At 55.5% G+C, this 15,478-nt stretch overlaps 1 protein-coding gene across 1 annotated transcript in view; it reads right to left on the reverse strand.

Annotated features, from left to right (window-relative positions):
- LOC144725002 (sodium-dependent lysophosphatidylcholine symporter 1-like) overlaps positions 1-15,478 on the reverse strand; it is a 58,587-nt gene that overhangs the window by 23,004 nt on the left and 20,105 nt on the right. The window contains exons 4-7 of the mRNA XM_078604400.1: positions 12,943-13,075; positions 11,806-11,884; positions 10,356-10,573; positions 6,408-6,498 (exon numbers count right to left, since the gene is read on the reverse strand). Of these exons, the coding sequence (XP_078460526.1) occupies positions 6,408-6,498; positions 10,356-10,573; positions 11,806-11,884; positions 12,943-13,075 (521 nt within the window). The remainder of the gene's footprint in view (positions 1-6,407; positions 6,499-10,355; positions 10,574-11,805; positions 11,885-12,942; positions 13,076-15,478) is intronic.

The following is a 15,478-nucleotide window of genomic DNA, read 5'->3' on the forward strand; positions in this document are numbered from 1 at the left end:
TCGGCGAAGTGGCTCGTCATCACCACGTGGAAATGCACCGCAGCCAAATTACTCTAAAACGCGCGACTTCGACTCCAAACGTGGAGGGGGGAAAAGCCAGAGGGGACCCGGAGAAAACCCCACGCGGCCACGGGGAGAGCGACACGCAAACACCAAATACACAGCAGCAGGCGTCACGGGGGTCGGAGTCGAACCTACGACCTCCTGCGTAGCACCGCGAGGACCCAACACGCAAAGCCGAAACTTCTCCGAGTTCTAAGACGATCCCTTGGTCCCCGTTCTTTCTTCCCCCCCCCCGCCCCCCCTGATTCAGGGGGGTGGGGGAGATTTCCGCTGGCACGGGAGACAGCTTGTGGCTTGTGCTTTGACGGCGACGAAGAGACCTTCTCCCTCCCTCCGCCCCTCGCGGCGATTAGACGCCGCGCCGGTGAGGGGGATGTTTGTTGGCCACCGTCTCCGTCCCCCCCTTCGCTGGGCCTGCTCAAAGGGCCATTGTTGTGCGGAGCGCCACAGCAGGGGCCCCCCTCCCCCCCCCCCGACTCTCTGTGTGCGTTTTAGCTAATGAGACACTACGAGCACTCACGACAAAGGCCCCCCCCCCCCCACCGCCCCCCGTGTGTAGCTTACGCAGAACGGTCGGAGGCCACGATGGCGACAACCGAGCGCCGGCGTGGTTGGCCCACTCATTTAAAGGGTTGACGTTGGCCAAGACTGGGAACGGAACTCGGGTCGTGGGGTTTGTGGCGCTGTGCCGGTCACCATTGCGCCTTAGCGGACTGTTGGCGAGCACCTGTGAAGGTCGGCGCGGCTCACAAGGGGGTGTGGGTGGCCAACACCACGCCTGGCCGCATTTGTCTCCCCACCGCTGACACTCATTTGAAGCCCAGTCGACCTAGGGGAGGCTCAGGACCGGTTCAGATATTCATCACCGACAAGCCTGTGAGCGGGAATCGAACTCGGGTCGCCGGGTTTGTAGCGCAGCGCGCTGGACGCTACACTACCACTTCCCACCGTCACCCATCTCCCCATCAAAGACAAAGATCCCCCATATAGGCTTAACACACTGCTGGGGCAAGTGCTGTTAGCGAGCACATATGAAGGCTGGGAGGGCACACAAGGGGGTGGGTGGCCAGCATCACGCTCTGCCGCCTTTGTCTCCCCGCTACTTGTTTGAGGCTGACTCGACCTAGGGGAAGCCCAGAACTGGTTCAGATAATCGCCAGCGGTGTTGGCCGTGAGCGGGAATCGAACTCGGGTCGCCGGGTTCGTAGCGCAGCGCGCTGACCGCTACACTCCCCATTTTCCCATCGAAGACAAAGACACACACGCACACGCACGCATGTCTATTTTACAACGTAGAAACATCCATGCTCGTTGCCAGTCATGATGAAGTCCAGGGGATGAGAGGATTTCATGCTCTGTTAGGCGCTTCTGGTCTGTGCTTTTCATTGTGCTTTTCACAGTGTCTCTACCGATTGCCATCACGGGGTATTTAATTACGTTCAATCAGAGTGCGGCGTTGTGATGATTGTTCGTGAAATAAATCTCGCCGGTGATTAAAGAACGGCGCTGCGCAGAGGGGGGGGGTGGTGGGGAGGGGGCGCCCACTCCACTACTGGATTCAAGCCACGTCCGGTCGGGCATCGGATTTCGAAGGAAGAAACTGAACTGTGTGAATTTGTTTTTGTATTTCGCTTGCCAAGGAACCCGTGGAGCTTACGTCGCTTTTTTTTCTTTCAGAAGCGAACCGGGCTATCGCAAATGAGAGCTCAACGGAAGTGGCCCATCATCATCATCACCATCACCAGCTCGTGTGGAAATTCGCAGCGGGCAGATACGCTCGACGCGTGACGTCGATTCACTAAACGTGGAGGGCAAAAGAAACGGAGGTCCCCGCGAACCACCACGGGGAGAGAGAGGCACGCAAACTCCAAATAAACAGCAGGCATCGGGGGTTGGGATCGAACCCACGAGACCTCCTGTATACCAGGCGAGGTAGTTAACATCCCGCCACCGTGGGGGCGACCTGAGCGGCGAAAGGTGGCAGGCGATCGCTCGCTCAGCGCCACTGCTGCCGGAAAGGGCCTCTGTGACAGAGGGACATTTCTGGCCCAAGGCAGACATCTCGGAAGAGGTGGGGGAAGAGGTGGGGGGGGGAGTACCCACACTTTACCCCACCACCACCAGGCGCTGCGTGGCGTCGACGACATATACCGCAGGAGCCGGGAGGGCGTTTCGGGAGCTTGCCCCGTTGGGTTGAACTGCCGCGTCCGGGAGATCCGACAGCCCTAACCCACTTCACCCACCGCATTGGGGCGGGGTGCCACGTTTAATGAATTAATAAATAAACCGGTGAATGTCGGTCGGTCACACCCGTGACAAGTCGTCAACATTGCAGAGCACGTGCGTGTGTGTGTGTACGTATGTATGCATGTACGTCAAACTTCTTCTTGTGTACGCCGTGGGACCGCGCATTCTTTTGGCGGCAGCTGCTGGCCAGCACGCTCGCACAGACGCACGGACACGCCACGCACGCGCAGACGCACGGACACACCACGCTCGCACACAGACGCACGGACACGCCACGCTCGCACAGACGCACGGGCACACCACGCTCGCACACAGACGCACGGACACACCACGCTCGCACACAGACGCACGGGCACACCACGCTCGCACACAGACGCACGGACACACCACGCCCGCACACAGACGCACGGACACACCACATGCGCACACAGACGCACGGACACGGCACACACACACAGACGCACGGACACACCACGCGAGCACAGACGCACGGGCACACCACACGCGCACACAGACACACGGACACACCACGTGCGCACACAGACGCACGGACACGGCACACGCGCACACAGACACACGGACACACCACGTGCACACACAGACGCACGGACACACCACACGCGCACAGACGCACGGACACACCACACGCACACACAGACGCTCCCCCCACGCTATGTAAACACGCGTGCACGTGCGCAGGTTTACTTAGATAACCACACGGGACACGGGCTTTCGGGAGGTGCGTTGAGCACGGGGGCACGCGGGTGCATGCCCCGCGCGCTCGGTCGGATGCCACAGCCGGGCATATAAACTCGGCGAACCCCTGCGACCGATTGTAAACGTCCCAAGTATCCAAGTATTTGCGATCGCATCTATTCATAGTTGTGGGAGAGGGGGTGCGGGGGGGGGTCTCGTCTGGAAAGCTACGGCTACGATGGAATTCCGCGCACAGCACTGTGCTGCTGTCGTCTGCGAGCGGTGCGGCGGAGAGGTGACGGATCGGCTCTGCAGGATGCCACAGACGGATAGAGTTACAAGCGGACGGCTGGGGGGCGGGGCGGAGACAGTGAGGGGGGGGGGGAAAGCCCGAGGAGGAAGAACGCATACGAAAGGAGATGGAGCGGCCGTGAGATCCGTTCGCGTGGAGGAGCTACGCCCGATTGTTGCGTCGTGGCGTGGCGAGGGACGGATTTCGCATCGCTTGAGGACAACTCTCATCCAGCAGCGGATAGACGACTGCTGCTGACGATGGCTGCAGGTTGACGGCTGATCCTAGGGGGGAGAGGGGGGGCCTAACGATCCAATTCGTCAATTGACTTCGATTCTTAAACGCAAAAAAAAGGTCACGTACGAGTAGATTTTCTGTTTTGCGACTGATCTACTGGAACTAAAATATATAGATCAAATGTGTACGTGTATAAATACGTACGTTCGAGATTTAAAGCGACTCATGATTATCATGATTATCATGTGCGGCAGTAAAATGAAAGCGGCATCTATCCAATGTTTGAAATCAGTTTTGTGTGTATTTAGATGGAAGATGAAGTAAAAACTCAACTATTTTTATTTTACCAGCTAAGGCCCACTGAGCTATGTAGCTCTTTTAGAGAAGCGATCTGGCCACAAATGATAGAGCGACGAAGTGGCTTATCACGTAGAAATGTTTTTGCAAATACTCTGAAACGCATTATTCTACACGGGGAGGGAAAAACTGGAGGACCCAGATAAAAATCCACGTGACCACGGGGAGAGATGCATGCAAACTACAAATATACAGCAGCAGGCGTGACGGCCGGGATCAAACCCACGACCTCCTGTTTACCAGGCGAGGTAGTTAACATCTCGCCACGGCGCCGCCCCAAATACATCGCAACAGGTTGTTTGGCGGTGGCTTGGGGAGGCTTTCATCCAGCAGTGGATCGAACGTGGCTGACGACGGTGTCAGCGCTCGGCTAAGCGGCTAGTCGGTGGCGGGCAAACTTCCCGTCCGTCGTCGTGCTGGCGTAATGGTAACGTTGGTGACGCTGTTAGCGTCAAACTCCGGCGAGCGTGAAGCGTGCGGGGGGAGCTTCGCTAAGAGACGGCGTCGGCAAAAGGGACAAATCCTCGGGCCCGACCGTTTTGCTTCGATAAACATTACCCAGCCGCACGCGACAAAGACCACAGCCACCCTCAGGAACGCATTACCGAGGCTTCCGGCAACGAAGAGGAAATCTGCGCTGTAGTCAATCGCTGGCGGCATTCAACGTCTCCACCCTCAAACCGCGGTTGCAACGACGGCCCTCCGCATCCAGGAGTTACAAAAATTTCCACATTCCTCTCGAGGGAACCAGTCTGTCCGTAAGCCAACGGCGGCCGAAAGTGTCACTGCCAAGGTCCTGGATTCGAACGTGGGAACTCGGCGTTGCTGGCCCAGCGCTGCGGCACCCGAGCGGAGGAATCGCCTCCTAAATGAGGAACGCGAGCCTTGATCTTAGCCGAGCATCTTGGCGCTGCCGCTTCGGCGTTGTGACAGGCGAGCTTGTGCCCACCTCCCCCCCCACCATCTCCCACCCGCTCCCCCCCGTGATAGTTTCTGAGCAAGGGACGCGCGGAGGACGATGAGGGCCGGCCGCCGCTACAGTGCGGAGGTGACCCTCCCTGCCCGGCGGTGAAGGTCGCCGGCTGGGGGCGGGACGAATCTCGCCCGAGAGTCGTCGGGAGCGAGGATCGGGCGGGGTGGGGGGCGGGGGGCGGGGGAGGTCGGCCTGCGCCGTGACCTCCTCCGTGTCGCGAGCGGCGAGGACTTCGGCAACATGAGCGGAAGTTGAAAAAACCCAGCGCTGGCTATCCCTCCCCCACGCCCTTCGTCCCTCCCCCACGCCCTTCGTCCCCTTTTACATTAAATTATCTTCCCTCTTACCCTTCTGTTTGCCCCCCCCCTCTCCCCAGCAAATAAACTTTCACTTCTCTTCTCGAAAATCCCCGGTGAGCCCAATCCACCACCCCCCCCCACTTCACCAAGTCCTGGTGACATCGATCTCCGGGCTTTCGCTTGTGGAATTTTCGTCTCTCCCCCCCCCCTTTCCTGTTTCGTGATCGGTGCTCTGTACTGGGCTCGTGTTGAAATAAATAGCGCCCTGAGAACGATTGTTTGAGGGCACTTTATACATTGAAATTATTATTATTATCGTTAAAAACTTACAAAAACCCAGAGCTGCACAAGCATCGCTGGCCGACGGGCGCCTTTAAGAGCTGGTTGCCTGCGTTGCGATTATCTCACGGCGCGACGTGAAATTCCACGATGATTCACAACTGTTTTTTTGCGGGGGGGGGGGCAACGCCGCGTCGCACAGCAGCCCTCCTCCTCCACCCGACACGGGCAGACGCACAAAGCTTGTCACGCGAAGAGAGCGAAATGGCGCCGATTCATGCAACTGCAGCAGCACCGGTGCGGCGTGCGTCGGAGAGCGATGCACACGCGTTTAACAACCGCTTTTCAGCGGTTCTCCTCGCAGTCGCGACCAGCATCGTCGGTCGATCCCCAGGAGCGCGTCATCATCGTCGGGCAATCCCAACGGCGAGAACGACGTCAAACCGACTCGCCGTGTGGATCGCTGTGCCCCCGCTTTTGTTCACGTGACAACTGTACTTTTCTGGCCGTGTCAGGCGGAGGAGGGCCGTACGACACGCCGTAGGGATTTTACCCGCCCGCGCGTGCGGCGAATCCAACCCGGCAAACCGTTGACGGACGGCGACGCTCAGTCGCCAAAACCCCCCCCCACATTCAATTCCTCGATACGGGAAGAACGTTGGGGTCATCCGTCCACCCCCCCCCCCCCGATACCAATGCGGCCGCATGTCACGTCGAATATCGTCCCGGGGTATCATCGTTATGAATCGTCGATGAACGCGTTCATAAAGAAATGTGAAAAAAAAATATCGACGATTGTCGGGTTTGCTGCACGCGAGAAACCAATCGAACGGCAACAGAAGGCTACACGGTTGGGCTCGGGATGAATACGAGCGAAACGAAACGAAACACACGTTCGCGTGCACGACCCCGTCCGCAATCTCGAGTACGCGGCGAGTAACTCGCCCGAGCAGCGCGGACTCACCGTCGCGTTCCTTCACCCCGAAGAACACGGTGACGGCGCAGAGGAGGTAGAGGCCAGAGATGACGGCGGCGCCCACCATGTAGCCCATTCGCTGCACGGAGAAACAACAAGAGTGTGAACACCTCAGTGTGTGTATCTCAGTGTGTGTATCTCAGTGTGTGTATCTCAGTGTGTGTATCTCAGTGTGTGTATCTCAGTGTGTGTATCTCAGTGTGTGTACCTCAGTGTGTGTACCTCAGTGTGTGTATCTCAGTGTGTGTATCTCAGTGTGTGTATCTCAGTGTGTGTATCTCAGTGTGTGTATCTCAGTGTGTGTACACCTCAGTGTGTGTACACCTCCGTGTGTACCTCAGTGCTCGCCACTTTCGCCGATAAGCCATCATCAGCGTGAGGGCCGCCACAAACATTTCAAACCGTCGGGGGGTTGGACAACACGACGTAGATGGAGGGGGAGCGGGTAGGAGGGGACGTGTTTTCACTATTTGTGTCATTGTCGCGAGGGGCGGGGTGCAAGTCAGGGGCCGCACTCAAGGCCACCCAGGGGCCGCCGGTGTCCCGCGGGGGCCTTGCTCGTAAGCAGCACCGGCCTGGGCAGTTGCAGCTGCGCTGGGGCACAATGGCCGCCCGCGAGGCCCCGGGGGGGCCGAGGGAGCGAGGGCTTCATAGCTCGTCGGATTCCTACCTGCAGTCTAAATCAAGATGAAGTGAATTTGAAGGTTGAGATTCGCAGTCCAGTGCGCTACCGCTCCCCACACTGCGCACACATCAACTTAAAGATTCCGTCTTGATTTGAAGCGTTGGGTTAGGGAGGGAGGGTTCTGATACGGGCCACGTGCACGCCTGCAACAACACGTGACGCAGAGCGAGTGATTACGCACGCCCGCTGGTGACGGCTGTGAATACTTAAAGCTGTCTATTTCGGCCAGTAGTTTTCCAGGATGTCGGTCATTCACCTGGCACAACCTTCTTTTTGTTTTGTGACGAGAAGGAGGGCGGGGTGGGGGAGGTGGTGGCCTATGTTTGACTCGATTCGCTCTTTCTCTCTGTCTGTCTTCCCCTGGTCTCCACCCTATCCACACCCACCCAACCCAGCCTCAAATTCCTCAGACGACAACACATTCTCGCTCGAACCATGGACCCGGCTTGTCCGGCCACGCTAGCTGAGACCAGAATGCTCAAACACGAACGTGTTTCAAAAAATGAAAAAAAATCTACTTTTTTTTACTTATACACGCACGCAACATACCCTGTAGCACGCCAATGGAAAAGGGGGAGAAAGAGTCAAGGGTATAAACGAAACTTACGTCCGTGGCAGACAGCGTCACAGCTCATCGCATTCACCCACGCTAAGGAATTCATTCCGATTCTGACGAAGGAACACGGAAAAGGATGGGATGTCGGGAACGCCGGGCATCACGTGTCTGCACCGACGGCCCTCATCCAGCGTGCAAAATCCCTCATTACTCTGGAAGGGTTAGGGTTAAGTCTTTCCCGTGAGACAGTGACGGCTGAGAGAGGGAACGCTGAGATCCTGCGTTCGAACCCGAAGGTCTCGGTCTCACCGGGCCAGCGCTCCGAAACGAGCCACCCAACCAGCTCCCAGATTTGGAATCTTAACGGAGGTTCGAACCAAGCCCCTCGGCATTGTCGAGGCGGACTTGCTCAGCGAAGGAGGGGGATGTGGAATCACATAATGGTTGCATCGTTGCGTCTCTGCTTCGAGCACGTGGGGTGAACTTGGATTGATAACGTCACGGCGCGACTTTCGCAAAACGTTGTTGTTGTTGTTCGGTTGAACACGTGACGGGCCGAAAATATCCAGGATCGTTATTTATTCTTTGAAATGCTTGGGGTCAAGATCGTGCGGCGAGCACTCGCGTGAACCGGCCTACGTAAAAAAAAACAACGACTAATCTTAAAAGTTTCCGTATTTAAACTCTGTAAGCTCTATGATCATTATTATTATCTGAAAAGCTTTACAGCTGTACTGTAGCAATTTGTGACTTGAATCTTTACGGGGGCTCCCACAGCTGCCTGTTGAGGCTTCAGCTCGGACGGTGCCCCAGAAGAGGTTAATAACTTTTTGCACCATAAATGTTTACGGGCGATGTTAAAATTAACAAAAGTAGAAAATGATTGTCGTTTACAACGGGCCAGATGAGAGGCGCCACGAGCACCTTATAAAGTAACCACGAGTGAAAGCCCAACGAGTCAAAGCCATCTCCTGCCCCAGCGGTGAAAATGACACTTTTCTATTACATTACAGGGGGTGGAGAGCGAGAATAACTATAGGAAAAACGCTGTCGGCTTCGCCACGAAGTGGTGCTGATTTTAGCGACCCCAAAGGGATGATGGGCTGAGTCAACCCCCCCGCCCACCCCACTCCCATCCCACCCAGGATATGAACTCACGAGAATTACGACTTGCGTGCGCCGCTCGCTCTGCCATGGAGCCATCCGACTGAATTAAACTTCCAAACGGTTAAAGCGTCATTGATGGTGGCAACGACTGAATGTGCGCTCTGAAATATTGAACAGATTACTCGGTGGCGGTGGTTGTGGTGGTGGTGCTGCGTTGGCAGCGGCGCACAATCACAATTAACAACAAACAAAACTCTACACATTCGTCCGATAACACTGGCCCTTCTTCATAGCGCAGGTGACCTGTGAAGAAGCACAATTGGCCGAAACTTCACCCGTCATATTTTTTGTTTCTCGTTTTTTTTCATTGGCGAGTGCGTTGATGATTTATTTTTATGCTCGTCCGTTCGTTAAACACCGCACGCTTACAGCTTTCCACGCGACCGCCTTTCCTGTAAACCCGCTCCCCTGGCCCCCTTCCTATAGGAGGCGCGTTGCCGTGATGCTTTGACCCTGAAGAGCGTTCAAAGGGGCCCTTGCCGGGAGGACGGACGAGCGGAGTCGAAATCGATACCGCGGATACCAAACGGCTTTATCTGGGAATGTGCAAATATTATTGTTAGCTCGTGGTTGTTTTAAGTGTGTGCTTGAATGCTCTACTTGTAGACTGATTCTGATAACAAAAAAACGTTTCCGATAATCAGATAGGAGAGAAGACGAGATCGATTGTATGCCAACGGACAAACCGGAGATCATGAGCAACGTTTCTGCGTTCAAATGACGTCACCGCAGACTGGCTGTGACAAAGTTTCATTTTGACGGAGCCAATGAGATGGTTCAAAATCATTGCAGGCTAAACCCTCAGCGTCAACATGAACGATCCAGTTCGGCAGATCGCCGAATAGCTGCCGAACTTCTTAGCCGCAGATTCAAACACGCCAATTGACGCGATGCTCATCTTGAAACGACTGTCAATTAAACATCGCGCGATTCAGTGTCAAGAGTGTGAGCGGAGCGGAGGTGCAGCGGTTAGCGCAATGCGCTACGAACCCAGTGACCTAGCGTCAGCAACAAGTGATATCCATTTCTTGCGCAGTTGATGCAACTGCCGCGCCAGGAGATGTAATCAAACAGTCGACCTCTGGGTTGCAAGTCCAGTGGACTGACCCTTCCCTCCTCGGATTCAGATTTAAACGAGACTGGCTGCTGTACATTTCCACGTGCCGATAAGCCACTTCGTTTAGCTACCAATTGTGGCCAGGGCCTTTACTTGGTAAAATAAAAATAAAAAGTGTTTAGTTTTAGTACATTGCCTAGGTAACACATCCAATCATCAGTGATTAAGTCACTGGCTAAATAACACCCATAATTGAACATAATGGACTTTTGGATCCGGACCAGAAAAATCACAATGCAGAAAATGACAGCAATTACCATGGGATATAGCCAAAGGCAGCTGAGTAACAAACTGTAAAAAAAACTATATTTATATAAACAACTCCCCCCGTCCCTCCTACCCCCCCCCCAAGCCCCTCACCCCCACGCCCTCCGCAACGCAACGACGCCAAAACCAGGCTCGAGAATTTACCAGCATCTCGAGGTGCTCGTCGTTGGAGCTGGCCGCGACCCCGGGGGTGACCCACAGGTCGGTGGCGTTGGGGGCGATCGTGGCGTTGGGGGAGTAGAGGGATGACGAGTTGGCGAGGTCCTCGCACTTGACGCGACTCTTGCCGCTCGCGAAGGCCTGCGCGATCTGCCCCTGGATGGCGGCGCCCAACACCGTGCCCAGCACCTCCACCGTCATGCCTGCGCTCCACCGACAAACGACAACAACAAACGACAACAACGGCCGCCGTTCGCCACTACGTGGTGGTGACGTCATCTCGGCGCCTGTGCCGGGCCAGGTGCGCTCTGAAGCCACGTAAAGTGTTGGAGGCTCGCTGATAGGAGGTCACGCGATAGACCCAGGTGCCATGGGCTGACCGACTGAGATGCACCAGCTAACCGCTACATTAACGCTCTCCCCACACGTACGCACAAATACAAATATCCCCCGTATAGCCTTAACACCGTTGGGCAAAGTGCTGTTTGCGAGCACCTGTGAAGGCCGGCACGGCACGCGAGGGGGTGGGTGGCCAGCACCACGCCCGACTGCCTTCGTCTCCCCAGTGGCGACGTTTACACACCACACCAGGTACTCATTTGAGGTTGAGTAGACCTAGGGGAGGCACAGGACCGGTTCAGATGATCGTCACCGGTGTTGGCCGTGGGCGGGAATTCAACTCGGGTCGCCGGGTTCGTAGCGCTAACCGCTACCCCACCGCTCCTAGCACACGTACATACACGCACGTATACGTACGTGTTTGGGTACATGCACACTCAAAGTGGAAAACGATTACCCTTTTAAAGCGTACACAGTAATAGTTGATGTACACGTGTGAGTCCACGTGTTTAACAGAGGCAGAAGTGCATGGCGAATGGTCAACCAACGCTGTGGGCAGGTGAGTCAATGGGACGACAGGACATCTGTGAAAATGAGCTTTGTATCTCATCGGATTCCTCCAGTGTAAATAAATATCCTGAATCTGAAATAGTCTATTCTGACGATCCCTCCAGGGCATCCAGCCTTCGTGCATGTGTGCATGTTGAAACTTCTTTCGCGCCGTACGTAGCCAACCGCGCTAATCGGAGGTGCGGGGGAAGGACAACAAACTGACCACAAAAATAAGTTCTTAAGAATTGAGTTTTCAAACGAGTGTTGAAAGTGCATAGCTCCAGTGGCTTCCAAAATATCGTAAGGCAGGAGAGACGCGTTCCAGACGGCCGCAAACGTGCATCTGGAATGGCGCGACGCGCCGACCATCTTTAATCGAGGGCCGGGCCAAAAGCCGATGCCGCTGCTGCCAGGATGACCGGAGTTTGCGCGTTGATGTTTATTTTTGCTCCTTGACCAGATCATCGGCGAGGGATCGTTGTGGTTGTTCACTTGTGGTGAGCGCTTAATCTGTGTCTTCGTGCAGCTGTCGGGGTGGACTCACGGTAGCCGGTCACAGAGTCCCTCTCCTTCTGGCTGTCGCTCAGGAACATGGTGAGCGCCGAGTACGGCACGTGAAAGCACTGTGGACGAGATGTGACAATGGGAGGACAGAGAGAGTGAGTGGGTGGGTGGCTTGGCGAGAGAGAGAGAGAAAGTCTCCGTAAAGTGAATAAATGGGTGAGTGAGTGGGTCAATGGGTGGATGGTGTGGGTGTGTGAGTGAGTGAGTGAATGGGTCGGTGAATGGTGAGTGAGTGAGGAGTGGGTGGGTAGGTGAGTGAGTGAGTGGGTCTCTGAATGGTAAGTGAGGATGTGTGGGTAGGTGATTAATCGAGTGGATGGGCGGGTAAGTGAGCGAATGAGTAAACAAGTGGGTGTTGTGAGTGGGTGAATGAATGGGTAGGGCGTTAGTGGGTGTGTGGTTGGGTGCATGAGTAGGTAAGTGGGTGAATGGGTGGGTGGGTCACTAAGAATGAACGAGTGTGTAACCGGCTAGGAGGGTTCCTGCATGAGAGAGCGTGATTGAAGTGAAGGAGTGGAGCCGGTGAGTGGGTGAGCCAGTGAGTGAATAAGTGAGTGAGCTTGCGAGTGAGCCAGTGAGTGAATGAGTGAGCGAGCTTGCGAGTGAGCCAGTGAGTGAACGAGTGAGTGAACGAGTGAACAAGTGAGTGAACGAGTGAGCCAGTGAGTAAATAAGTGAGTGAACGAGTAAGTGAACGAGTAAGTGAGCTTGCGAGTGAGCCAGTGAATGAATAAGTAAGTGAACAAGTGAGTGAATGAGTGAACAAGTGAGTGAACGAGTGAGCCAGTGAGTGAATAAGTGAGCCAGTGAGTGAATAAGTGAGTGAACGAGTGAGTGAGCTTGTGAGTGAGCCAGTGAATGAATAAGTGAGTGAACGAGTGAACACGTGAGTGAACGAGTGAGCCAGTGAGTGAATAAGTGAGTGAGCTTGCGAGTGAGCCAATGAGTGAACGAGTGAGTGAGCTTGCGAGTGAGCCAGTGAATGAATAAGTGAGTGAACGAGTGAGCCAGTGAGTGAATAAGTGAGTGAACGAGTGAGCCAGTGAGTGAATAAGTGAGCTAGTGAGTGGATGAGTGAACGAGTGAGTGAGCCAGTGGGCGAGCATGCCCATCGCACCGTGAGCAGCGTCTGGAAGAGGCAGTACCACAGCAGGTACCACAGGACCTTCAGCTCCATCTGAATGTCACCAGGCGGCACCACCCACAACAGGAAGTAGGTGATCACCCCCAGCGGTGTCGACACAGCGATCCTGCGCAGCGACAGAGCGGGGCGGATGGGGGGGTGCCGACACTCAGCGAGGCGTCCCAAAGCAACCGCATCTCAAGACGTGGAAGGGAGAGCGAGTGGGGGGGGGACGCTGTAGTGCTGGGGGAAATGCACGCGCCATATCCTTAAGCTCTCCACCAAGGGTAGGCGGTCCGCGAGGGGCTCTAAGTACCGCCAGCACCGCGAGACCTCCACCCCATGATCCCATGCGACTCTGTACACCACGTGGTGCTTAAAAACAACGACCGAGAAGGGCGGTCAAAGTGGCTTTCCCTTGCAGCGCTTATTGTCAATGACATGAGACATTGCACCACAGTCAGCTTATAGGCGGAGGAGGAGACGAAGACCTTGAGCCTGGGCTTCAACAGAGGGCAGGGAACCAGCAGCACGGACCGGTGGGGGGAGGGAGTTTGAAGCCAAGGGGGGCAGCAGCAAGGAAGGAGTGACCTCCATCGCAGGCCCACTGCTGCACTCCTAAATCCACGGCTCAGCTCGTGGAGACGCGCACAGTGTGCGAGTGTGAAGTGTGCAGTGTGCGAGTGTGCGAGTGTGCGAGTGTGCAGTGTGCGAGTGTGGAGTGTGCAGTGTGCAAGTGCGCCGCGTGTAAGCGCTCGTAGCTAGAGACCAATAAACACGAAGACGTATGCTCCGGTTATTACTCGATTGGTGCCAGAAGATGAGGTCGCAAAAGTACGAGTGAAGTTACTTTACCTACACTCGGGCCACTTCCTGCAAATAATGTCCGTCGCATAGCAATAACACGCATTCTCGCAAGACTCGGTGCTCGTAACGGAGACGTAGGAAGCAAGAAACCCAACATTTCTTGCGCTGGCGTTTAGATTTTTTGAGCGCATCTCCGACAGTCACAATTTAACCCGCCGAGACATCCGTGCAATCTGAAAATGGGCGACTTTAAACATCTCGCACCACTCTGAGAAAAAAGTATTTCTGAGCGCGACAAGGCGGCCACCGTGTCCCCGCAAGAGCTGTGCAAGGAGGCGTGGTGGAAATTGCCACGCCAGGGGTCACCGTCATCAGATATTTTACCGGACCAGAAATAATCTCCTCGGTCGTGTGCCAGGCCGTCGTTCTGGGCGGCGTGAACTCGTCCCGGGCTCCTAGGAGCGCGTGCGGCGATCGACGAGCAAAAAATAGAGAAATTTATATCGTGAACCGAGGTCACAGTGGACCTAAAACTTGGCTATGCAAGGTGGTTCAGGACGTTTTGACTTTTCACCGTTTCTTTTTCGAGCGCATTTTCACGGGGCATTTGAAAAACTTGCTCCGTGACCGAAATGTTAACGTAGGCGTGTGTCCTTCCCCCGCGCTAATCGGAGGTGCGGGGAAAGGACAACAAACTAAACACAACAAAATCAGTACTGAAGAAATGGGTTCCCAATCTAGATAATTTAAAAGTGCACGGCTCCAGCGGCTTCCTAATAATCGCAGGGACGAGCGCGTTCCGGACGGCCGCAGAAGCGCATCCGAACGCGCGCGTCAGTTAAAAGCGTCGCGTTGCTTTCGCGCGCATCGCAAACGCGTCGACGCATTGCAGGCGGCAGCGACGTGCATCGCGGTGAATCTCATTTCGCTTTGGCAACGCGTGGCCTCGTCCGCGGCCAAGGATGAAAGAACACCGGCACGATAAGACGCAGCAAACGCTTCCCGCTTCAAATAAACTTCCACGATTCAGCACCTCCGGCAGCAAGATCGTCGGCCGTGACCATTTTAGCCCGTCGCAGATGCGCCCCCCCCCCACCCCATGATTTTTAAACGAGACGAGGAGAGAGATGGGAGAGGAGGGAGGGGAGGGGAAGATTGCATTTGCAGGAGGATATCAGTAAAAATAAAGATGTCTTTATTTATCCGGCGAAGCCTTTGACGAGTGTAGAGACTTAGTTTGCAAGGGGGACCTGCATTGGGATGTTTTTTGTTGTTGTTGTTGTTGACATTTCCCAAGGGAACCCTCTCGAATGCAGGTGGACAACTAATTTCCACGCAGATGGGTTCACGAACCCACTGTGTGCACCCACAAGGTCCAGTCGACCTCGCAGGCCAGTGAAACTCAAATTATCCGCGCGGCCAACGCCACGCCCGGCCGCCTTTGTCTCCCCAGCGCTAATGTTTAAACGCACCGGAAAAAGGTACCGATTTGAGGCTGAGTCGACCTCGGGGAGGTCCAGGAGCGCTTTGGAACATTCGCCACGGTTCGTGGGTGCGCTTAGCGGGAGTCGAGCTCGGAACGTCGGGTCCGGGGCGCAGCGCGCCGGACCAGTTCGCACACGCACAACCACTGAGCGAGCACACACGCACTGCCGTTAGCCGCATCGGTGCACTGTGCACGAAGGTGGTGGTAGAGGGGCGGAGATGTTGCGGCGCGCTTCGT

This window comes from Lampetra planeri, chromosome 22 (assembly GCF_965212315.1).
Source record: "Lampetra planeri chromosome 22, kcLamPlan1.2.h2, whole genome shotgun sequence".
In the NCBI taxonomy this organism is placed as follows: Eukaryota; Metazoa; Chordata; class Hyperoartia; order Petromyzontiformes; family Petromyzontidae; genus Lampetra; species Lampetra planeri.